At 44.2% G+C, this 26,500-nt stretch overlaps 2 protein-coding genes across 2 annotated transcripts; one reads left to right on the forward strand and one right to left on the reverse strand.

The window, feature by feature from the left end:
• Nucleotides 1-1,783: 1,783 nt before the first annotated feature.
• Nucleotides 1,784-2,893, forward strand: LOC147981599 (protein FAR1-RELATED SEQUENCE 5-like). The gene has a single exon (XM_087516006.1). It carries the CDS (start codon nt 1,784-1,786, stop codon nt 2,891-2,893), a length of 1,110 nt encoding a protein of 369 aa, XP_087372132.1.
• A 21,565-nt stretch (nt 2,894-24,458) lies between these two features.
• On the reverse strand, nt 24,459-24,929 carry LOC147981600 (uncharacterized). The gene has a single exon (XM_087516007.1). The coding sequence runs from the start codon at nt 24,927-24,929 to the stop codon at nt 24,459-24,461; it is 471 nt and encodes a 156-aa protein (XP_087372133.1).
• Nucleotides 24,930-26,500: the final 1,571 nt, after the last annotated feature.

Below are 26,500 nucleotides of genomic sequence, written 5' to 3' on the forward strand. Positions count from 1 at the left end.
TAAACACTTACAAATAATTTTTCCTAGCATAAAAATAACTGAAAGGATATTAATGGTATTGACGAGATCTCAAATTTTGATCTGGACAATAATAAAATTTGTTTTGCTAAATGAGTGCACATTATGAAAAGGAAACAAATTACTATGACCATAAGACATACAGTTGAATGCACATTCAGACTCCCTACCATGAACAAATCTGTGCCGAGGCAGATTATTATGCGATTCCAGTGAAAATTATGCGATTCTTGTTAATCCATTACCTTGGTATGGTAATATTGTTGAGGTATGGACTAATGATGTTAACAATTCGATCAAGTGGGAGAACGTTAGGATTATTAGTTGACCAGATGGTTAAAATGTTGATTACCTTAGGTCACCGTGGGCCCATCAACTAATTTCATGATTAACACAAAAAATGGCAATTAACAAATTGTGCTCATGATTGGGGGCTGAGTTACGCTAATATGGTCAAATCTCATGGTCAAAGATGACATATTATATATAAGGGGGCTGACTAGCATGTACTGATTAGTCCATGGTAGAAGGTTACCTGCCTCCCAAAATTCACTCAGAAAAACCAAAGTGGAGGTGCTGCATGCCCATTGACATTAAGAACAAACAAACCCGGCGACGTATCGGTGGCCTGCAAGACTACACTGCTACACCTACTGATCGTCGACATCAACTCGATGACCTCTCCAAACGGAGGATAATTCTACTACCCTTAATTTCTGCATTAGATGAAATGAGTGTTAATGTGAATTATATAAGGTCATATTAATCATCGCATGGGGGTCTTGAGTCTGTTTGTGTTTTATTGTCCCATCCATTATTTTTGTGAACAAGCCGTGGTCCTCCTGGAGTATGTTTCATGAGCTGTTTTATGGTGATTGGGTTAGTACTCGGAGTACTTAGCAGTACTTACATGTCTGATCACGTCTGATTTTTATTAGCCGTCGGATCTTGCGGGGAATTTTAATTGATTAAATTTAATATGTTAATTGCGATAAGGGCATAATGGTCCAGGGGGAAATATCTTTTCTTGAACCGATCACCTGAGGACCAGATCCATGTCTACTCGATCCAGTTCAGAATCCTCCTCCGATCTATTCGTCGCCGCTCGCCGCTCCTGACCTTCTCCGTCCTCGACCTGCCCGGCGAGAGGAATAAATTCATCGTCCTCGTCCTCCACCCAACCAACCCCAGCCCCCCACGCCGTCACCGAAGAAGAAGTAGGCCGGATCTGCGACGGCTGAATCGGCGGCGACCGCGGCGGGTGATCCCATCTCTTCTCGCGTACCATCCTTAAGGTATGAATTCGGCTTGGCGTTCTGCTCGTTCTCTTGGCCGTTGCGCCCCTCCACCGTGCATGCAGTACAACCTCAACCCCACAAGATCCGGGTACGGACTAGAACAACGAATGGAAAGCTTCATCGTGGCATAGTTTCTCTTGAGCTAATCGCATCATGTTTGTTTAAGTAAGATGTTGACGTTTGAGATGAGATATACTAAAGGAAGATGAGATACTGGTTCCATAGTTCACTTAATTTAGTTTATTAAAGTCATCATCACTTTAGGTTTGCATAGCGCATGAAATATAGTTTAAAGGAAGATGAGATACTACTTGTTGGACGTTGATGATTGGTTTCCCTCACATGTCAAACCAGCAAAGTCTTTTCCATGCACTTGTCTTTGCCTATGAGCTATTTTACACCTGCAACATTGATAAACAGAAAGATGTTGATGATTGGTTTCCCTCACATGTCATATGCAGGAAGACATGGCGTATGCAAGTGATGAGAGTATGTTCGAGTATGTAAATGTTGTCAGCAAGATGTTTGATAGTGAGGCTGAAGGCTATGAATTCTACAACAAATATGCTCTTGAAAAAGGTTTTAGTGTGAGGAAAAGCTACGTTGAGTGGGATGGATCCAACAAATACATAATTTTAAGGAAAATTGTGTGTAGTCGTCAAGGGTTTCGCGAAGATAAGCACATGAAAAGAAAGATGGAAGATAGAAAGAGGAGGCCACGAAGTTTAACTCGTGTTGGGTGTAATGCTAAATTGGTCATTACGAGACAGGAGGAAACCGGTCGGTGGTTTGTCAAGGATTTCATCGTTGAGCACAACCATCCTCTATCCCCACGGGATCTTTCTTGTCTGCTGCGTTCGCACAAACGAATTAGCGATGAGCAGAAAGCGGACATTGCGGACATGGAAAAATGTGGGATCCGCAAATACCGTATTATGGATATTTTGTGCTTTCAATACGGTGGATTTGATAAGGATGGATGCATCAAGAGGGACATTTATAATTTTTGCCATGCTAATAAGCAGGAGACAATCAGTGCCGGTGATGCTAAAACGGTGATCATGCACATGATGGCGAGGCGAGAGCGAGATGTGGATTTTTTCTTCAAGTACTTGGTAGACGAGCATGGCCATCTGAAGGGACTGTTCTGGGCTGATAGTCAATCGCGACTTGACTATGAGGCTTTCGGAGACGTCATTGTTTTCAATAGCACATACAGAACCAACAAATACAATCTGCCATTCATGCCTTTTGTCGGGTTGAATCACCACCGCAACACTGTTATATTTGGCTGTGGTATAATTTCTCATGAAACAAGCCAGGCATACGAGTGGATATTGCGGACCTTTTCTGATTGCATGGCACAGAAGCATCCGATATCTGTGATCACAGATGGGGACCTTGCAATGCAGAGAGCAATAAGAGTGGTCTGGCCAGACTCAAACCATAGACTATGTATATGGCACATTCAACAGAACATTGTACGCCATCTGCATGATGACGACGTAAAGGAGGAATTCAGATCTTTCATTTATGATACTTCTTCCATTGAACAGCATGAGATAAAATGGATATAATTCTTACAACGGAATAAAGTAACCAGTGAGGAGTCTTGGCTGCATCAGATGTATCAGATGAGAAAGTTGTGGTGTGCTCCATATCTTGAGGGGCGTTGTTTCCTAGAATTGAGCAGCAATCAGAGGAGTGAGACCTTGAACTCTGTGCTACATACGCATCTTGAGGGTAAGATGTCGTTGTTTGAAATGCTAGAGCACTATGAGCGTTGCCTTGCGTCGCGACGGATTAACGAAGCTCTCCATGACGTCGAAGCCTTGCAGTCCGTTCCATTTACAGAGGAAAATGCTTCGCCGCTTGAGAAACACGCCGCAACAGTTTTCACACCTAGTGTCTTTAAGATGGTCTTATGGAGCATAGATGCTGTCAGCAAATGTCAGATTAGAGAGATACTAGATGGATCACAAGATTCCACTTATGTTGTGTCCAAGCAGGAAAGAATGGATAAAAAGTTTGGAGTGCGCATTGAAGAGCAAGGAGGTCTTTTGCACAGGGTGAGTTGTTCTTGCCGTAAGCTGGAATGCGCAGGCACACCATGTTCCCACATTTTTTACATATTGGGGATTTTAAAACAAACAATTCTGCCCGGTTGTTGCGTTCCCACTAGGTGGACTATGAATGCAAAATGTGCATATGCACCTACCAGAAAAAACCAGATGTATGACTATTCGGTAAGCTTGCAGAGGTATCGCGAGTTGCGGAATTGTAGTCACGCCGCAAGTTTCCAGGCATGCCACTCTAATGAGGACTATCACCGTCTAAAGATGCTTTTGCAAGCACAACATCATGGCAAGCAATAAGGTTTTGAACAAGCTGACAGCAAAGAGTCAACTAATGCTCAGCATAACAGCATTAGGTTTGGCCCGTTGATGCCGCACTCGCAGAAAGTTGATAAGGTTCTGAATCCCATGCATGTGCCAGGACGAGGTGCACCGAAGAAAAGGCTGCATGCAAAGACAAAGAAGTCAAGATCACAGAATATCTGTGGCTATTGCAAGAAACCAGGTCACAATCGACGTAAATGCACTAAATTGCTAGAGGTACGAAATATGTTCATATTTTTTTTAAATGTGTTTTACTCATAATTGATGTCCATGTGATTTATTGTATTCTACTGTGTAGGATCTCGAGGCTGAACTATGATATCTACATACAGCATGAACCGACGATGAGCCAGAGAAAGTCGTGTGCCATTCAGCTTTGTGTGACGTGGTCTTTACATTCTATTTCATCGTGACAGTAATTTAGTGAAGTGCGGTTGTACTGCCATGTTACTGTATTAGTTCGACATCTTTCGTTTTCATTTTCTGTGTGTATCATTTGATGTCCAACTTTAAGAATGATAATGTATTTCGACAAATTGGGCACTATGATTCTTCACCCTTACTATGGTTGTCATGCATATTCATAATCATCATGCATATTCTTCATTTATAGAGCAATAATGACTGACGTATTTTTTAAATAAGTGGGGCCCACTGGGGTGTGCTTGGAAATCTTTGAAAAACCTCCATGCACGTTCATCTTCGCTGCATGCAAATCGGGCGGCAGCCGCTGTGCCAGTAGCTGTCAAGGCCTTGATGAATCACTATTCACATGCAGGTCCCCGACTCTTGCATGCAGGTCCCCGACTCTTCCATGCAGGTCCCCGACTCTTGCATGCAGGTCCCCTTGAGGCATAGACCGATATTTTCAGCAGTCAGTCTAGAGGGCATTATAAATTCAAAAAAATTCAAAAAATACAAAAACTTGGAAACCTAGTTTTGTTTGTGGAAGAGATCATGTGTGCCAAAACTGAGGTGATTTGGAGGTGGTCGAAAAAATGCCCGCATTCCCGGAGGGACCATTTGGTCTGTCTCAAAAGCAGGCCGCCAAGGGTGCTCGCATGAAGCATTTCTCACTCATAAATAAGTAGTTATCACAAATTTAGAAACATGCTCTGATTTCTCTTATCGAATTTCATTCAGATTTTCCAGTATTCGGAGTTGCTTGGGAAAAGGTCTAGTCAGGGTCGGTTCTGTTCGGAGTTTCGGGTTGATCGGAAAAAAAACACCCTTAACTTAAGCTAGTTTTTGAAAAAACGTGAATTTTTCCACCACCTCCAAATCACCCAAATTTTCTTGTACATGGTGACCCACATGTGCAAAACATGTGTATGCAAGAAAATTTTGAAAAAAAATATTTTACAATGCCCCCTTGAGGCATAGACCGATGTTTTCAGCAGTCAGTCTAGAGGACATTATAAATTCAAAAAAATTCAAAAGAATACAAAAACTTGAAACCTAGTTTTGTTTGTGGAAGAGATCATGTGTGCCAAAACTGAGGTGATTTGGAGGTGGTCGAAAAAATGCCCGCATTCTCGGAGGGACCATTTGGTCTTACTTAAGCCAGTTTTTGAAAAAAACGTGAATTTTTCCACCACCTCCAAATCACCTAAATTTTCTTGTACATGGTCACCCACATGTGCAAAACATGTGTATGCAAGAAAATTTTGAAAAAAATTATTTTACAATGCCCCCTTGAGTCATAGACCCATGTTTTCAGCAGTCAGTCTAGAGGGCATTATAAATTCAAAAAAATTTAAAAAATACAAAAACTTGGAAACCTAGTTTTGTTTGTGGAAGAGATTATGTGTGCTAAAACTGAGGTGATTTGGAGGTGGTCGAAAAAATGCCCGCATTCCCGGAGGGACCATTTGGTCTAACTTAAGCCAGTTTTTGAAAAAACGTGAATTTTCCACCACCTCCAAATCACCCAAATTTTCTTGTACATGGTCACCCACATGTGCAAAACATGTGTATGCAAGAAAATTTTGAAAAAAATTATTTTACAATGCCCCCTTGAGGCATAGACCGATGTTTTCAGCAGTCAGTCTAGAGGGCATTATAAATTCAAAAAAATTGAAAAAAACAAAAACTTGGAAACCTAGTTTTGTTTGTGGAAGAGATCATGTGTGCCAAAACTCGGGTGATTTGGAGGTGGTCGAAAAAATACACATTTCTGATATTTTCACAGGTTACAAAATATATTATTGGACAGAATATAGACAGTACCACACAGCAACAGCACATTCATCGAATACAATAGAAGATAGCTCTCCGGATACAATTCATCATATTAGTCTCCGAATTCAAAAGACCGAATAAAGATAGAACATTACAAGTCTCGAGACCGCGAGTAGCGAGTTTGTCTTCACATTACAAGTCGATATCGATCATGTAAACTACCATCACATAGAAGAGAGTTGCGGTCATTACGATGAGCATCATCGCGATGAAACTGGTCTTCATCCGGTTCCTCCAACGCTCCCTCCTCTCTCCCGCTAGATAGCGGGCGTATCTAGATTCCGCCTCCGCCCTAGTGGTGTACCCTTTGTAACTGTTACCGCTGAAACGGTGAACCTGTCTCCGACACTCCTCCCAGTCGTCGTAGACTCCGGGAACCTTACCCTTGTACACGACATACGACGGCATCTCTATGCACAAGCCAAACAACAAACAATACATAAGCAATAAATAAGTATGCAACAAAAGGATCGGAAGAGAAAAGCAAGACATTAATAGCACAATTCTTGGTCCTAGTAATAAATAGCATCGATTGCATCTAAGTTGAATGACTGTCCAAACCAAAGAGACATACAATTCATTAAAGTTTAATTACAACATGAGCCAATCAATGTTTCAGAACTACACATAGCATCACTACTTTCGACTCGACTCATGGGACCGGAGCGTGGATGAAGCCGCCGTCTGTCCTGATGGTCATGAAATCGCGGGCGTTGTCAGCCTGCATTTGTAGCGTTGTGTCTATCTCACTGCACAGAACACGGAATGTTAGAAAAAATAAAGAACGATCGATGGATGCATTTTTTGCTGTTTTTGCTGATGTTGTTTTGGTGCTGTTTTCGTGCCATTTAGGATGGCTACAGTGACTTTTTGGTGCCATTTTTGATCTCTTAATATGGTTGCAGTGAGAGCAAAATATGGCTGTTATTTTTTTTGTTTTGTTTCAGAAACAGGACAAACCAAAGGGCCCATGTCTCCCCTCCAGATTTTTCAAGGGCCAAAGGGCAGGACGTTTGAGTTTTCGAGGCAACTCCCCACGTCTCCCCTCCACTAGCAACTCCCCACGACGCAGGGAACTCCCCTCCTATTCCATTGCCGCTCCATCTGCCTCCCTCTGCCTCCCTCCTCATTCCATTGCCGCTCCATCTTCCTCCCTCTGCCTCCCTCTGCCTCCACCATCAAGCAACTCCCCTCTGCCTCCACCATCGCTGGCCAGGAGGGCAATGGCGGAGGAATCGTGGAGCAACTCCCCTCCGTCTACCAAGAGAATGGCGGAGGCATCGTGGAGCAACTCCCCTCCGTCTGCCAAGCATCACCAAGGTGAGGCGTCTGGCAAGGAGCTGCTGGTGGTCGACGACGACGTTCCGGTCACTGGGCAGAAGCAGGACTACACCGTGCCGCTCATGGTTGATATCCACCTGAAGAAGGAGAAGCTGGATGTCGTATGCACCAGCAATCCAGATGAAGCCGACAAGAGGATCCGCGAGATCAGGAGGAGGCTCGGCGGCATGCTTTCTCGGTCGATCGGCGTTGATGTCGAGTATACGAGGGAAGACGAACCTCCGCAAAAGGCTACAGTTCTACAGTTATGCGTGGAGGATCTCGTCCTGGTATACCACATCACCGCGGCAACCAAATGGTAAAAACATCCAGTTCTGAAGTTTCTGAAGTTCTGACGTTTCTGTCTAATTAGTAGTTTCTGAAGTTTCTGAAGTAGACGCAATAGTTCTGTAGTTCTGAAGTAGATGCAATACTAGTTCTGAAGTTCTGAAGTTTCTGTCAAATTAGTAGTTTCTGTAGTTTCTGACGTTTCTGAAGTAGATGCAATAGTTCTGAAGTTCTGAAGTAGGTGCAATACTAGTTCTGAAGTTCTGAAGTTTCTGTCTAATTAGTAGTTTCTGAAGTTTCTCAAGTAGATGCAATAGTTCTGAAGTTTCTGAAGTTTCTCAAGTAGATGCAATAGTTCTGAAGTTCTGAAGTAGATGCAATACTAGTTCTGAAGTTCTGGAGTAGATGCAATACTAGTTCTGAATTTTATGTCTAATTAGTAGTTTCTGAAGTTTTTGAAGTAGATGAATTTGATGCACCAGATTAATTTGATGCAGGCCCAAGGAACTCCGCCCGCTCCTGCAGGAGAAGAAGCTGTACACCTTTGTTGGCTTCTCCATTGGAGGTGACAAGGAGAAGCTGAAATTGTCTGGTTTGGAGATCAACCCCGATAAGTATGTCGACATGCAGCGCAAATGGAGAGTTCCAAACAATGGAAAGAAGTGGCAGGCTTTGGCTGAGTTTGCAGCCAGCCTCATCCACCCATCGTACAAGGAAATAAAGCAGAAGATCAACAAGGAAAAGGACCACAAACTATTGGGGGACAGCCCACTGCCAAACAACCTCATCGAGTACGCAACTAAAGATGCGTACGTCACCTACGAGGCATGGAAGAAAATCGAAATCGTCAAAGAAGGTTTGGAGTACTGGCAAGAGGCGGAGGATCATTGGGATGATCCCTACTACTGGGGATATTGAGTTGTTTGTGGTATTATGTGTCTCAGTTTGCAGTTATGTGGTTGAACAAGTTTGCTTTTGTAATGCTGAACAAGTTAGCTTTTGTTATGTTGAACAAGTTTGCTTTTGTAATGATGAACAAGTTTGCTTTTGTTATGTAGTTATGTGATTGTTATGATGCTGGTGCAGAACACTTATGGTTGTGATGTGATGCAAAATCCTTCAACTTTTGGTGATCATTTAGTTCAAGTTTTGGTCAGATCATACAGAATGTTGTCTAGAAGTTTTTGTGATCATTTAGTAGTTTTTTTATACAGAAGCCTTTCACTACAACTGAAAAAGCTGAAGTTCTCAGCATGAAGAATCACACAACACAGCACCTACATTATGATGATACACTATCAACTGCAGACCTGAATGCATCCAATTCGGCCTTTCCCAAGCAGTGATGGTAACTGAAAGTATAACAACTAAAACCGCAGCTCTACTATATGTGTCCAATAGTGCCATCATAACAGAACTTTGAAAAGTCCTATATTATACAGTAGCAAGCATCACAAGTTTCAGATGGTTTTCTAGCAAGTATTTTCCAGAAAAGTGGATTGGTGGCACAAAATTGCTACACTCAGTCGATCTACCTAGCATTATCAGCATGGATACCATTGAGACGTGAACAGAAACTGGGGTACCTGCGCTGTCCTGCGGTGGTTGAGGAGATGGATCCGACCGATCCCGTTCGTGGGGCGCGGGGGCGGCGGGGGTGGAGTCGCCGACGGCGTGCAGGGGCGGTGGGCAGAGGGGGACGAGTGGGGGATCTGGCGATGGAGGGAGGGAGGCCACAGTGCGAGGGGAATAGGTGGAGTGGGGGGAGGGTTCTAATGGCCTACTTCGGATGGGCCTAATTCGGATGGGCCTAATTCGGATGGGCCGTCTCATTGTCTGCGCCTGAGGCATGCCTGCATGGGAATGGCGGCGACGTGGGTTTGCATGCGCGGGTGGCGGACGTGAACTTTATCTATCCGAAATATGTTATGATTTCTACCCGAAAACAAGCTCGCGTGCGACGCGCTCCCGTGCGACGCACGCCTCTCGCATGATACGCGATTCCGATGCGACTGCGTGCCAAGTTTTATAGATGGAAACTTCTTTATACACAATGCCATCTCAAAAACAACTCAGAAACAACTGTATGATTGATCATAAAACACATGCATTGTTGTTCAAAGAACTGTCTCATGAATAAATCGTACCATAATTGCCAACATAGTGTGAAACAGAAAACAAAATGCTTGTTTGCAACTAAATAATCCTGGTTTGAAGCTTAAACTGGTTGAAAAACAATTGAGCCGACTCCATATTGTCTTCTGCACTGCCAAAATCCAGTGAGCTCTTGCGTTGCGTCGTTGGAGATTGCGCCGGGCTTGGCGACGACCCATGTGCTTCAATCTTTTTCTCTTTAACATCAATGTAACCATACAACTTAAGTTGTTCTTGGTCTTTCTCTGCCAACTCTCTAGCAAGACCCTCCATTTCTTGGATTCTCACTTCCTGTAGAAAACCATAGGAATTGTATTAGGAAGAACTCAAAAAAGACGTAGCCATAAACTAGATGCATGTAACATGTAAAATTTGAACCTCGGAATCAATGTCATCCTCGGGAAAACAACCCGTAGTTCTATTGTACACAATGTACAGGTGACATGTCTTGCTGCCATTCAGATCAGAAAGCATTTTTTGTACATCATCTGGTCCTGCAATCAAGAACATTCCTTCTGGCAGCTTTCACGCAGACCCGGGTAAGAAGTAGTACAGTTCTGCTCCCAGTTTGCAACCAAAAGTATCTCTCATTTCACTCATAATGAGATCATAGGTCACTTTGGCGGGTTCAAAAATTCGGACTTCTACCGGGTGTTCATCATAGTATGCTCTCGGGACATGTGACATCTCATCATCCCTATTAATGAAAAATTCCGTGACCAGCACCTAGTATCTCACATCAGAGTTAATACATTCAATGAGTAAAGGGGCAAACATAATTTTTTATGTGCATAGCAACATTGCGGCGTTGTTACCTGCTTTTGTAGAATGTATCCTTCATGTGGAGTGACTGGGGATTGTGCCATCTCAAACCTTCTCACCTTGTTATGTGGAATGTATCCTTCATGTGGTGTGGCTGGGGACTCTGCCATCACAGGTTTCTTATCCTGCATATGAAACGTCGATAGTGGGTTTACACACAAGTTTTGAAAGGTCATACCATATCTTGGGTATGCATCGTTGCGAGGTACTTACAAGGGGAGAATTGACGATATGTTGTTGGGGTGGACTGATGTGGCATTGAACGGGTGACTCTATCGCAATGTCTCGAGTGAATGGCGACTGTGCCGTCTCAAGATGCTTAGCCTACATACAATCGCCGACATAAGGTTGCCACAAATTGAAGATGTTTGTATCATAGAATACGTAGGTCCTTAATATATAGAATCGGTGCGAGATACTTACAGGGGGAGAATAATTGAAGACATGTTGTCGGGGTGGCCGTGAGATCGCACGGTCTTCTAACATATGTCCTTCCAAGCGGACCTTCTCCAGCATGGCCTTATAATCCATGTCTGACCGCTCCTGTAGCAGCTTACTGTCCATATCCGCACGTGCCTGCAACACATAGGCATCCATCCTGACTCGCTCTGTCTGTATAATACTGTCCACAAGCTTCCGGTCCTTCTGCAACGTTTCATGCATTTCCTTGTAGCCTAAGACAAACTTTTTTTCCATGTACTCACAGTCCCTCTTATACTTTTCTTCAATCTCAAGACGCATCTTCGCCATCTTACGGGAAAACTCCTCACGCTCCTCCTTTATCATCCTGTCCATGTATGAACGTTCTTTTTTCAGTTTCTTATCTACCTCAGCGCGATCCTTTTGCACCTTCAAGTCGATCTCCCGACGCGCTTCATGCAAAGACTTGTCGTACTCCGCACGGTTGTTATGCGCCTCTGAGACCATGGTCCCTACAGCAACACATATACCCATAGTATGAAAACTGTATCCACACCCTCATCCAACTAATTCGAAACAATACGACCGTGAAAAAATATTCATAATCAGTTCGTACGATCAACTAGTACAAACTATCAATCAAAAAGCTCTTGCATGACATCCTGTACTCGAATCACACCAGAACTACTCAACTATGGCAAAAGCTGGATTTTCTAATCTCTTCGGAAATTACTTGTTGGTCGAATCAATGGAAAAAAATAATCAGCACTGCAATCGAAGATGAGAGAAGCTGTGGAGGAGACCTTTTTAATCCGGCGTCGGCGTGGTCGCTTGAGAACCGATGGCGCGATCCCGGCGATGGCTATGTGAGGAGAAACAAGGTAGATGGGGGTGGTTAGGATAGGGTAGATATGCGGTAGAATGGGAAGGTATATATCCATGATTGTAGGGTTAATTAGTTATTTTGAAGTAATGCGCTTCGATGCAAGTTTTTTTTAACGAGCGCGATCTTTTCGGGGCTTCGAAAACATGTGCACTGACCGCGGGTCGAACCACATATCACACAAGCCCGAGCCATCGCCGTGCCCATGCCAACCCGCCGCCCACCATTCTAACTTATTGTTCTCTAAAAAAGGAAGAGCAATAAATTCAGTCCAAGAATTTCCAGATATAATTGTCAACCCATTTTCGTTCGTAATTACGAGATATGTTTGGCGCAATTAGTGGCTAACTGGGTTCTTTTTTTTGAGGAATAGTGGCAACTTGGTTTGATACATGCCAAACGTTACGTTCAGATTAGTTGCATTATTTCGTTCATTTTTTACCAAAAAAATCTATACAAAGTGTTAATTGGACAATGTGAACAATGTGGCACGAAGGTTGTCGGCCCAGCCACTGGATGGAATGGATGGTACATGTACACGCAACTACGATCTCTGACACGCGCATTTCGGGTCCCTGTACATGTACATGTAAACCTACCCAACATTGATCCGGTTCAGTGGATGCATGCATGCTCTATGTGGCACGAAGTATGTCGGCCGAGCCAGTCGACGGACCAGATCGATGCTACAGGAGGGACTCCATTGTAGACCAACGCTCTATCAATGTCCGGTGTGTGTGCTACGTCCACCGTAAGACAAACATAGTTCCGTCAACCCTAAAACCCTTAAACCCTAAACCCTGATAACCCTAAACCCCCCTCCCACTAAACCGTAAAAACATTCAAATTTTTTCCCCACATGGAAACCATTATGCATGCATTCTCTATGTGGTCATGGGATGCCATGAAACATTTTTGGGATTATACACGCAAGTACGATCTCTGACACGCGCATTTCCGGCCTAGCATGTCAACACCCCGAAAGCACTAGCTGGGTTCCTCACCTATATGAAACCAACCAAACATCGATCCCGTCCAGTGGATGGATGCATGCTTTATGTGGCACGAAGTTTGTCGGCCGAGCCAGTCAATGGACCGGATCGATGGTACCGGAGGGAATTCATTGTAGACCAACGCTCCATCAATGTCCGGTGTGTGTGCTACGTCCACCGTAAGACAAACATAGTTCCGTCAACCCTAAAACCCTTAAACCCTAAACCCTGATAACCCTAACCCCCCCCCCCACTAAACCGTAAAAACATTCAAATTTTTGCCCCACATGGAAACCATTATGCATGCATTCTCTATGGGGTCATGGGATGCCATGAAAAAAGTTTGGGATTATACATGCAAGTACGATCTCTGACACGCGCATTTCCGGCCTAGCATGTCAACACCTCGAAAGCACTAGCTGCTTTCCTCACCTGTATGAAACCAACCCAACATTGATCCGGTCCAGTGGATGGATGCATGCTCTATGTGGCACAAAGTTTGTCGGCCGAGCCATTCAACGGATCGGATCGATGCTACCAGAGGGAATCCATTGTAGACCAACGCTCCACCAATGTCCGGTGTGTGCTACGTCCACCGTAAGACAAACATAGTTCCGTCAACCCTAAAACCCTTAAACCCTAAACCCTGATAACCCTAACCCCCCCCCCCCCACTAAACCGTAAAAACATTCAAAAAATTTCCCAACATGGAAACCATTATGCATTCATTCTCTATGTGGTCATGTGATGCCATTAAGAAAGTTTGGGATCATTAGTACATATACATGCAAGTACGTTCTCTGACACGCGCATTTCCGGGCTTGCATGTAAACACTCAACCCTAAACCCTGATAACCCTAAGCCCTGATAACCCTAAACCCCTAAACCCCTAAACCCTAATAACCCTAAACCCCTAAACCCTAAACCCCGTAAACCCCACACCGAGTTCACAAGATTTTCTTATTTCTTTATATCATTTATCCAAATCTCACATAACTCACGCGGCCCACCCCTCCCTAAATCCCGCGATTACAGCTCCGCATTCTAACCACCCGGGCCGTCCGCACCTCCCACGACCGCTGCAAGATCCGATCGGAGACGCCGGTCGCCCACAGAATACAGGAGTCGGCGGCCACCACTCGCCGCCCACCGCCAACATGGTCTGAGGGCTCGGACGTCAGTGTTCTTCTCGCCGCCTCCTCCTCGCGTGAATGCGCCGTTTTTCCTTTGCGCCGTCGACCGCGCTATACCGGCACTTATAGTTTCCGACGCACTAACCGCCGCCATCTACTCGGTGGCACCATCTCCGAGATAAGGTATTAGCTGATCGTAACTCTTTATAATCATTGTCCGTCGATGCTTTAGTTGTTGAACCCTCATAGGTTTTGCACCCAAATAGGTTCTGTGCTTAAACCCATAAGTGGATCATATGTTAAATGACCCAGTTAATTTTGTTAAAATTAATTCTTTGCTAATTTTGTTATACATTTTCCAATTTTGTTCAGATTAATTGAGCCTGATTTTATCATTGCATACGAGGCAGCAATGTCAGTTTCAGATACGAACCTTAATAATGGAGAAAAGCCCATCTCCGAAATTACCGATGCGGTAAGTAATTTACTGTTTGTGTACAATCGTTTCGTACACATAATTCATGTGTACTCAGTAATATTTAATGGCATGTAACAGGAACTCGCCGAAAAGCATGGTCATATGAAGTTAGTATGCTCACAGACAAGGTTCGGAAAAACCATGAAACTGTTGTCACAAGACCACAAAAAGTACATCATATCAGAAACCAGTCTTGGCGGTCTAACCCAGACGCATGAAGTGACTCTACGGCGCATAATGTTGGTTAGACTAGCCAAGAGCATAGATATGGACACGCAATCCATTACCATCGGTAAAACACCAATTTCTATAACAAAAGAGGACGTGCAAGGTATATTTGGCATTCCGATAGAAGGGGAGGATATAGAGCCACATCTGGAAATGCAAACCGACACAGAATTGTTTACCGCCTATGCAAACAATGGGCAAATTTTGATTTCTGACCTTGAAACGGCGATCCGAGCTTCCAAAGCCCCAGACGGTGATTTCCTGAGGCGGTTCATTCTGTACGCAATTGGTACTGTTCTAGCACCAACAGCACAACATTATGTGGACTCGAAATTTCTCAACCTTGTTACAGATCTTGAAAACCTTCAGAAATTTAACGGGGGATGTTTCACACTTAATCACTTCTTCAAGTCCGTTCACAAGTTTAGAAATCGAGATCACGTAAATCTACAAGGAAATCTAATTCTGCTCCAGGTTAGTGATAGATCACTACTTAATGTCCTTTAATTATTGTTCTGTTGCATATCTGTATGGTGATGAACTAATTTATTGTGTAGTATTGGTACTGGGAGCACGTGCGTAGTGGCCGATTAATGTTTGCTTCTAGACCCCCTCCATTGATCGCACGATGGGACGAAATGATGGCTACTTTAAGAAGCGATGCTTATGAGAAAGGAGGTCTTCATAACGGGCTGGTACCTATCTACAATTGAACTTTCTATATCCGATTTTTTATTTGGTACTAATGGTTCATTATATTTTAAAAAATAGGCTGTCATGGAAATTTGTGCTCCTCAACGACCGTCCGAGAATTCTAATAATTTTCCAAGAAAAGAAGATGAACATGTGCATCAACATGATTCGTATCGAGCACCATCACAAGGACAACAATTTAGTAGCCAGCAAGTATGTACTCCAAAGACTATTTGTTTTTGCAATATCACAAATAGGTGTCATGGAACCTCATTCATTTAGCTATTGTTATCAACGGGGTTTTATTTTGTTTACACAGATTGAAATGGTAGTTGAAGTCATGAATGCACGCATTGCTGATCATGAAAAGAAGGTATGCAGGAAGTTAATGGAGATTGAGCACAGATTTGATGTCAAATACCAGACTCTAGGTGAAGACTTGATCGACATGAAGACTAAAACTGGCACTAATCTGAGGTTGTCGAAGGCCGTGGACGAAATTAAAGACTTAAGGAGGGAACTCCATGTATGTCATACTGTGCATTTTGTATTTTTTATGAATATGTTCCTTCATGTTCATTATTGTTTGCATTGTTACAGGACTTAAAATACGAATTTACAAGGAACCGACAATCAGTGTCACAGAAAGGAGGCGTGCAGGTGATCAAAATTGGCCCAACACGTTAATATCTAAAAGTAACAAAGTAATGATGAACTACCTTTGTTCATTGTAGGATCAAGTCAATGTGTGCAATTCATCCCTGACAGGAACTCCTAGGGCTAGCCAATTCATGACAGGGACTTCGAGTACACCAAGTGCAAGACATGTGACGGAAAACAATGAGGAACCACAATTAACTCCGATGAAGCCTGTCTTTGGTAATGATTACAAGTTCACGGATGAGGACATAGAGACAGTCGTTTACATCCGCGGAACATATGACCCTGTTGAAATAGCTAGAATCGGAGACATTTCCCTCACAGCAGAAAATCTGAAGCGAAATTTGGATGACAAATACATTTATGGTGATGTAAGCCCATTATACTCTATTCTACATCATTACTGCAACAACTGTCTTAGTATTGTCTGATTGAAAAATTTGGCAGGTTATTATGGCATATTCTCGCATTAGCCAAATTGAGAATGATACTACCTCAATCATATCCCCTCAAGAAACCGAAAAGCTGTTACAAATGAAGGGGTGGTTCCTGTTGGACGTGCAGCCTCATGGTTAGCTCGTGTAGCAGGAAAATTGGTAGGGCGCCGAAAGGTACATGTTTTCCACATTTTCATAGTTTACGTACACACTGTACACGACAAATTTCGGTTCTCAACCCAACCCAAATTTTACTGCAGGTGCATGTCCCACTCAATGCACACCAAAACCATTGGATGCTAATGATGTTTAATTTTGACAAAAAAGAAATTCAGACTCTGAACTCCATGAATTATCATTGCGACAAGACCAAGGAAGATTCTCTTGTAAGTGTTCTCTTGCTGCCTCTTTTGATCCACATGGAACATGAGCTCCCAAAGTACAGTAACCCTATGTATAACTCGTCGTACCCTAGGTGGACTCGATTCAGTTCTGCATTGACGAAGCTGTCAAGAAAGGGTTGATATCACCAGCTAATAACATCAATTTTGCCAAATGGACCAAAAAATGCTATGAGAACATACCACAACAGACCGATGGGTACGCATGGCCTCATAAATTATTATTTGCGTACACGAATAAGATTACTGATCTTTAACTAAACATCGCAGGACTTCCTGTGCGGTTTGGACACTGCAGTACATGTTGTCATGGAACGGGGATGAAATGACCGATATTTTGATCCAGGTAATTGAATGCCTAATTTAAATTTGTACTTTGTTTAGCTTGAAAGCTATGCTGACGTCAGTGTCGGTTATCCAATATAGGCAAGGATAGATATTTTCAGGTGGAAAATATGTACAGCCTTACTGCATTCAAATTGCAATGCGCTTCGTCTCAAATCATATAAGTTCCCCATAACGGTTAGCGCTACATGAAGAATATATCATTTATTTCATAAGTCTCATGATTAGAACTAACGCATCACTCTCTCTTATACAGAAGAAGGTGTACGATGCCCAGCAAGCAGTTCTACCTGATGCTTCAGAAGAGGACGTACAATTAGTCAACAATCCCGATGGTTCCAACGAACCTGACACATCCAACTCCCAGAAGGATACCGGTGCACCCAACTCCCCCAAAAGGAAGAGAGCACGTGGACGCCCGAGAAAGCTAGTTGATCCCGAGCAAGCAGCAAAAACAAAGAGTCTTAAAGAACTAAAACTTAAATTTGACAGCAAGACCATAGCCAACCAAGTGTCTTCGTTATCATCACGGTCACGCAGAGAGCATAAACTAGCACCAGCTTTATTGAGCCCACTCAAACACAAATAGGTAGCATCAATTGATCATCAATTGATACATGCTCATGCTCATGCTCTACTTCTAGCATCATTTGATACACGTTTTGTTCTTATCAGAAAGTGGAAATAGGTACTTTTGGCAATCATGAGCATCCTCTACTTATTGCAATATCTAATGCATCATCAGTACAAAGCTTGATTTGGCAATAGGTGGAATCGGCAATCATTTGCATGCTTTAATTTTGTCAAAAATTAATGCATAGTTCAGTTGTAATTGCTCATAGATATGGCAGGAACATGCTGAGTTATACACTAAACATAGTCATGCCAAGCTATAACTACCATAGTCATATTATGAGAGTTCCTAGCATGCATCACCGTACGGCAGAATAACACAGCAACCATAACATAGACCACCGTACGATACTTGAGTTGCTAAGGCCTTGTACAATGCAAGGTGCTTAGGGAGTTGCTTATAGAAATAAACCAGGCTTTTCTTAAGCACATGTGCTTATTTGTACAGGGTAGACGCATAACTAGGCGTCTCTCCTGTAGAAATAGGCACTGGTGCTTCAAAAATACCCTGTTTATTTTTCTAAGCACCACCCTAAGCATCTAGCATTGTACAAGGCTTAAACATGCATCACCAAAATAGTATTAACAACTAGGAACACTAAAACAGAGTATCAGCAAACTCTTAACATAAACGGCAAATCAACCACCGCTCAGCATAGGTTCAGACACACCATAGGACATTAGTTTTAGACTCCAACAACAAACAAACATACATAACATAACAGGACACGGCGGTCCTGTGGCAGCAGCAGCACTCTAGCAGCACATCACTTCTCTCCCTTCTTCAATGCATGTTGTAGGGCTCATTGACTTTGACAATCTCGAGGAAGCGTGCGTAGGCAGCATGTTTAGCCAGAGTACTGGCTTTATGCTTCTTACCATGTCCATTGCCAGTGCTGAAGGCATGCTGGATCATGCCATCTATGCCGCCACCGATCACCTTGCAACAGAAAGGGCACCCAATCTTGCCAAAGAAACGGTACTTGATCTTCCCAGCAATCAGATGCCTCAGGGTGTACCGGCTCTTGTTGTGCCTGCTGTCCATGCTGTAGTCCACGTCGTCATCATCCTCCTGTGAATTAGTGAATTAGTACACATAGAAGAACTCAGCTAATCTATTATGGTACATTGACTTTAATTACAATGTTTTGAAAGTACACATGTGTAACATGGCAACTATCTATTTGCTAGAAACAAGGCGTATGTGCACATACATAATTGAGCCAAAGAAACTGACATGCATAAATATGGACGGTGGAATAGTTGCATTTATAGATTAGTGCACAAGTAGTACATAATTAACACATGAAAGACTTCATGAAGTGGCTTGGTTTAATGATATTTAATACTTGTTACAGGTGTAATTCTTATTGGAATCAGAAAAATGGCTTCATTATACTCCTCCATGTTTCACACAAGGGGGGTTTGTTCTATCTACTGGAATGAAGAAACCAATATTCTTTCTGACAGCAGCAATACTGCTTCTCCAACATTGTTAGACCCTGATAAGTTTCAGAAGGAAATTGGTAAAGGAGCTATGGGGTGTCGCACTGCTCATATTGATGAGAGATGTGGCTGTGATCATCTAGATAACATACTGTGGAAAATTGGCTAGATGAAATGTTTTGATTTTTTGGTATCCAGTGGATATGTACTGTCAGCCCATAATTATTAAGGGAGCGATCACTTCCTTTGCAAAATGGAAATCAGTATAGAATTTGCAAATGGATCATCTATGAACATGTGTGCAAACTAATCATATATGAACATGTGTGCAAATTAATTCATCTACATAAACTAAAATGAATCAGGAACTGCAGCATTTTGTCACTGTCCTTGGGAAGCCAATGGAGAATCCTGCCATATATCCATTGTTTAACCCACTTTTTTCATTAATTTATCCCTGCCATGAACATTTTCTTGTATTTGGGTTCATTACCCCACTTCTTTCATTAACATATCTCTTGTGAAACTTATGCTCATCTAGTTAACAAGACAAACCCCAATGCCATGAAAAAAAACCTGAGTATCTGCTGGAATCAGAATGTGAATAAGATTTAAAAATCCACATCCAACATGAAGATCTATGCTAGATCCCTACAATCCTACATACGTAGAACTAGCACGCCCGAGTGAAATTGATGCTCATCTAGTTTACAAGAAAAACCCCAATGTCATGAAAAAACAGAGCAAAAAACAGAGTACTACCTCAGATAGCTCGTCGATGGCATCCTCATCGAAGTCGCTGCCCTTCCTGCTATCTAGGTCGAACTCCTTTATGGAGTTCTCCTCCATGAGCTCTTCGATTTCGTCATGCACCTTGCGCTTACGCCTTCTCATGTCCTCCTCCTCCAGGTCTTCCCCGACCTTGTGCTCGCCGACGGGTGCCTCGACGGCTGCGATGGCAGCGGGAGCAGGCACAACGGTCGCTGCACCGCCAGCTTCCGCCGCTACGGCGGCTGACTCAGCCGCTGCACCCACGGCTACAGCCACGGCAGCAGACTGCTGTGCTCCGATGGTTGCCTCCGGCTCATCCGCCGCATCTTCACGCCCGCGCTTCATCGTCGGTCAAAGACAGGAGGAGGGAGGCGTAGGAAGGGAGGAGGGTTTTGAGGAAGGAGGAGAGGGTGGTGAGGTGGTGAGGAAGGAAGAGAGGGTGGGGAGAGGACGAGGGTTTTCTACCCGATTTGGGGAAGAAATGCACTGCTCCTGCCTCTTGGAGTTACCGAGAAGCCGCGGGTGCCGATTTGACTTGACACACCCACCCGGCCGTCCCCATTCCACGTGGGGACATGGCGGTCGTGCACGCGGTCGTGCACCTCCTGCGGTTTGCCATCAATTGCTATCGGTCTCACAAGTGGGTCCCCTTGTCATCCACACAACCGAGCCACCACATGTACCACATTTTTCTTTCTCCCCGTCTCGACCACTCCACATCTTTCTTTCTCCCCTTCTCGACCAGCGCCGCCGCTGTCGCCGCCATCTCCCGACGACCCCTCTCTTCGCTGCCGGTGCGTGGCCGCCGCCAACTCCGGCAAGTACGTGAGATCTTCCCTCTTCTTCCCTTCCCCAACCGCGTCTCCCTACGGAGACGGATTTGAGCCGATTGGTTTGGACTGAAACTTAGTTTTTGGATTGGATCTTGATTTGGTTTCTATGGTTTGAGACCAAATCAATCAATTAGTTTGAGCCGCCACTACCACCTACTACTGCTTCAAATCCAAGAGCCGCTGTTGCTGGCCGGAGCTCGTCGGCTCTCTCGAGCTTTGACGCCATGTCTGATCTAGATTCATGACGTGCCCTCGCATATGGCTTTGTCCACGGTTTGAACATTTGGATTCAATCCAAAAGTTGAAAACGGTTTGGACTGGGTTGGATGACGAGCATGTATAGTTCGGTTTGGTCTAGATTCTAAATGAAAATATCTGGATTGGTTTGGTTTTGATGTGTGCTGTGGATTGGACTGGTTTTAGTTTGGATGCCGAACTATTCCCAGGTTTAGATGAGACGGGCATTGCCATTGTCATTGGCATTGCTTTATTACGTAGATGATAGAAAATAGATTGATTGGCAATTGCCAGTATAGGTTATCACTATGATTTATTATATGTATGATCTTTGTATTGTACTATGTACAATTCAACTTAGAGTTCAACACGTTCTGTGTAGAATGGAGGAAGCACAATGTGGACGCTGCAACTCACGGTGCCGGACCAGCCTTTCTACTGCCACGCTGTTCGGCATCTACTTCCAGCCTTCTTTTGTTTTTGCAGCGGTAACAATTTATATGAACCTTCTGACAGTACATTCTTTTTGTTTTTTTTTGCTATTTCCACTAATGTATTGTGTCTGTTATTTGTTTTTATCTTACATAGATCGTACCATGCAATGTGAGATTGGCATTCAATGAGCTCGTCGCAGACACTGTGACCTTCGATGTTCTTGGGGGCCCATACACTATGCAGGTCGAGAAGGGGCGAAAGATAACCTAGATAGGAGGAGATGATTGGGATCGTTTCATCGCCCGCATGCGTCTTAGTGGGGGTGAATTGATCAGCTTCTCCTTCAGAAAAGATAGGCCCAGGATTTCTGTTATCTATCTAAATTTGATTCCGGATAGTGAGGATGAAGTTCATGAGGAGGAAGATGGTGCTGATTCAGATGATGACGATTCAGATGATGATGAGAACCCACTTGTTGAATACATGTATGCCCAAGGACTCAGACTGGGCGACGAGGAAATCGGCAACCTCTGGGACATGCTTCCGCTACGTGAAGACTACCTAGGGAAGCCATTCGTGACCCGCCTCACAAGGACAAATGTTAAACGGCATATCATGGTATGTTACTTAGTGTGGTAATTACATGATATACATGCTTAGTTAGTGTAGTAGTTCATATGATATGCATGTTGTAGTACTGTGATGAGAGGCCTAGTTTAGAATTCATTTAGTGAAGAATTTTATGACATGCATGTATTGTAGCAATATGCGATGATATGCTTAGTGTACGCAGTAATCTAATGATATGCCTAATTACTGTAGTAATTTGATGCTTGGCGTATAGTGTACTGATGTGATGATATATATGCTCAGTGTTGAATCCAATGATATATGTGTCTTGAAGTGTATGCTTTATTGATAATTGCACGTGACATGATCATATATCATGTCAACTGTTTTGCTATTTCCACTAATGTATATGATCATGTCAACTGTTTTTAGAAATTACCTAAGAGGTTACTTGATAGCTGTGGCATCGACCCAGACGAAGAAGGCATGGCTGCTGGACTACGCCTTACCAGAACGGGATCCATCACCAGCTGTGCCTATGCAGTGGACACGGACGGTTGCACTGTCTTGAGCAGGGCAGGGTGGAAGAAGTTCCTTCGTGCCAAGAATCTTCGGGTAGGACAGGCCATCCTACTCACTGTTGCGAACACCCGTCGCCATTACTTGAGGATGATGATCACCATCCACCTCATTTAGAACTGGGGTGGGCCATGTATCCATCTGAAATGAACTTGTTATGTTAGCTCTTGTTTGTGAGTACTTGTCGTGTATTATCGTACCTATATCTACTCATATCTAGGTACTATTGCTTGTGATGGATTGCAACTATTATTAACTGGTAACTAATGCTCTACTAGCTATGATTATTCCACTATGTGATGTTTTATAGGCTGTAGTGTGACATGGTAACTGTTATATATGGTACAGGCTTGTCTCTAAGACCTTGTACAATGCAAGGTGCTTAGGGATGTGCTTCCACTGTGTGATGTTTTGTACGTGCCAGGTTGTAGTATGAAATGCTAACTGTTCTATATGGTAGTGGCTGGTCTCTAATTGGACCGACATGTTGAACTAGTATCAATGGTAGAGGTGTTTCGTTATGCGCCACATCCAACAGTTCACATAATTAATTATCCAAAGATTAAGGTATGAAACCCTTGGTCATACATAGCAACATTTCGTTCCTAAAAATTAAGGTCCTTCCACATTCAAACTAACTAATACTACAAATTCGATGGAACTACTTAATACATTAACAACACATAGGGAAGTAGCCCTGGTCCAATGGCTTGAGAAATGACGAACAAAAACTGAAAGAAGAAGGATCAGCCAGTAGCAGCACCATCAGCCTCCCAGCCTCACAACTTCAGCCAGCCTGGTGAACTCCAGGTTTTTTCCTGCAAAACACACATCTGATGTTGGAGGCAAGAAAATAAATATGCCAGGGGTCTTGTCATGGCATCTAATCGCACGGAATGCTAGTACAAATGATGGAGAACAAAACATCCAACATGAGCAAATTCATAGGAGTTCTAGATCCATGGATACCATCAAGAAAAAATGCTCAGTTTTAATTCAGACACAAGACTAGGTGAAAACATGCATATTTCATATCAGCAACATTGATATGGCATCTTTGCAAGCTTGGGTCAGTGACTTGTCTTGTGTTTCATGGCATGAAAATAGTTTTAACAATAAATAGACATGAAATTGACCCAAACTCATGTACAAAGTTAGGCCATATGATGCATGGATTAATTCACACATAAATGACAAAATGCCAACTTTGTATAGAATTTGCAGTACTGAAATATTTCAGTGTGTACCGGTGTGTACCGAAACTGCAGTAGTGAAATAATTCAGTGTGCATCGGTGTGTACTGAAATTGTAGTAACGAAATATTTCAGTGCCTACCGGTGTGTACCGAAATATTTCAGTGTCTACCACTACAACATTACAAATTTTGCCTAGGGCAGTACCGAAATATTTCAATGCCTACCGGTGTGTACCGAAATATTTCAGTGTCCACCACTACAACATTACAAATTTTGCCTAGGGCAGTTCCGAAATATTTCAGTGCCTACCGGTGTGTACCGAAATATTTCAGTGTCTACCACTAGAACATTACTAATTTTTCCTAGGGTTCATATGATGCCTAGGGTTCACATACATCATAATCCATCCTCCAAATCCATGTATTCAAATGTTCATCAATTCATTGAGATTAAAATGCCATCTAGCATTCCCTCTCTGAGCTATTATGATCAGTATCACCACGATGTAAGCACGAGCAGTAGAAAGATGAGGAGTGGGGAAGCTTACTCTAAACATAGCTACCGCCGCCGTTCAGATGAGGAGAGCGGCGAGGGAAGCGTGGAGAACGGCGGGGAAGCGAGGTCGCGACCATTGTCCTCCTCATCTTGCGCTTCGAAGTCTCCGGTGACTCGGTTGGAGGCTGCACAATCTGCAATGACACCTCGTGCACGGTGGGTTCCTGATCCAGTGGATGCTCTACCCTGGATCTGAACGCCCACCACCTCCGCCTGGTCCACTCGCTGGACGAATTGGCCTGCTCCATCGCCCAGAGGAGGATCTCGATCTTCTGAATCGGTTGCGCGGGATGGGGGAAAAGCTTTGCCCTCTCCTTCTTCGTCAAATTCTTGAGAGTGGCCATTGCCGTCCAGCTCATCTGCCTTGTGTTGTCAAACCAAGAACGGATCTCCCTCAACCTGGCCAACTTGACCTGGTTGCCGCTGGCGATCTGCACGAAGTCGGTGTTCTCGTCGCCGGCCATCAGCTCGATCTGCCGTGGAAGAGGGGTGGGGGTGGGTGGGGGGGGTTGCCTGAGTGGAGCGAAGTTGCAGCGGCAAGAAGGAGGAGATGACTGCGGTGGACATGGAGGAGAGAGAGGAGATGGCCGCCGATGAGTAATTGTGGAATGTATAGCACCATGGCGGCGGTTATTCATTCGACAAGAGGGGCGGCGCGTGCAAATTTTCCTAGGACTAAACTGCCCCTAGATTAAAACGCGTCCCCACCTTGTCACGAGTACCCACTACCGGAATCGCACCCTATGCCGACGGCCAGGGCCGTCGGCATAGCCCTGAATGGCCGTCGGGACAGGCCTATGCCGACGGCCCCCGTCGGCATAGGGCCGTCGGCAAAATATCCGTCGGCGTAGCCAGAAAGGCCGTTGGCATAGAAACGCCGTCGGCATAAGACCTATCCCGACGGTGTCCGTACATCTATGCCGACGGCCAAGGCCGTCGGCAACGTTATCGCCTAACGGCGGCCGCCGTCAAGTCTGCCCAACGACTTGTCTCCACGTGGCACCCCTATGCCGACGGCCGAGCCGTCGGCTTAGTCGAAAACTGTGCCGACGGCCAGACCGTCGGCATAGATGTGTCACGTGCCGACCGGCCGCTGCTCGTGGGCCAGGGCTATGCCGACGGCCCAGCCGTCGGCATAGTCCGAGATTAAGCCGACGGCCAGGCCGTCGGCATAGTCCTTCAAACAGAGATCCCAGTTGCTGACACGTGGGCACCTATGCCAACGGCTAGGCCGTCGGCTTAATTGCAAACTATGCCGACGGCTAGGCCGTCGGCATAGGTGCCCACGTGTCAGCAACTGGGAGCTCACGCTGGCCCTATGCCGACGGCCTAGCCGTCGGCATAGTTTGCTTTTAATATTTTTTCCTTTTTTCTGTTTGTTTTCAAATCAGTTCAATTCAGATAACATCACATATATAACAGCACATATCAGCAGCACATATCAGCACATATCAACGAACGTAAGCATAAGCATCATGACAACAATAGATCATCATCACACAAGCATAAGCATATCAACAAATGTAAGCATAAGCATCATCACACAAGTCAGCTAAATGATCATCAGCACACACAAGTCATCTCAAGCATCATCATCACATCTCAAGCATCATCGAGCACCGCGGAGGTCATCACCGCCAAGACGGCCAAAGTCCAGGTCATCAGTGCTAGCGGCAGCGCTACCGCCTTCGCCTCCGTGGATCGGAGTGGTCGGGCTCCGTGTCTCCGGAGTGCTGCGAAGACCACCGCCAATGGTAGATCCACCTGTTCCCTGCATGTTGAAAAGACATATGCACGGGATCTATGACTGTGTTGAAAGGCATGACATGCTTTGGGTGAATAGATTGGGGATGAACTAACCGGCGAGGGGCCAGCGTTCTGTGCCACAAACTCCTCAAAGCTCATTACCACTGGTTGTGCTGGAGGGCATTGTGCTGTAGGGAACTGAGGACACCTGCCGGCCGCCATATCCTGAAAAGCCTGCTGCATCTGGCTATCCCTCTGCACTTGGTGTTCATAAAGCCTCTGATGCCAT

The sequence above is a fragment of the Triticum urartu genome, chromosome 3A, assembly GCF_056163025.1.
Source record: "Triticum urartu cultivar PI428250 chromosome 3A, HENAU_Tu73, whole genome shotgun sequence".
NCBI lineage: Eukaryota > Viridiplantae > Streptophyta > Magnoliopsida > Poales > Poaceae > Triticum > Triticum urartu.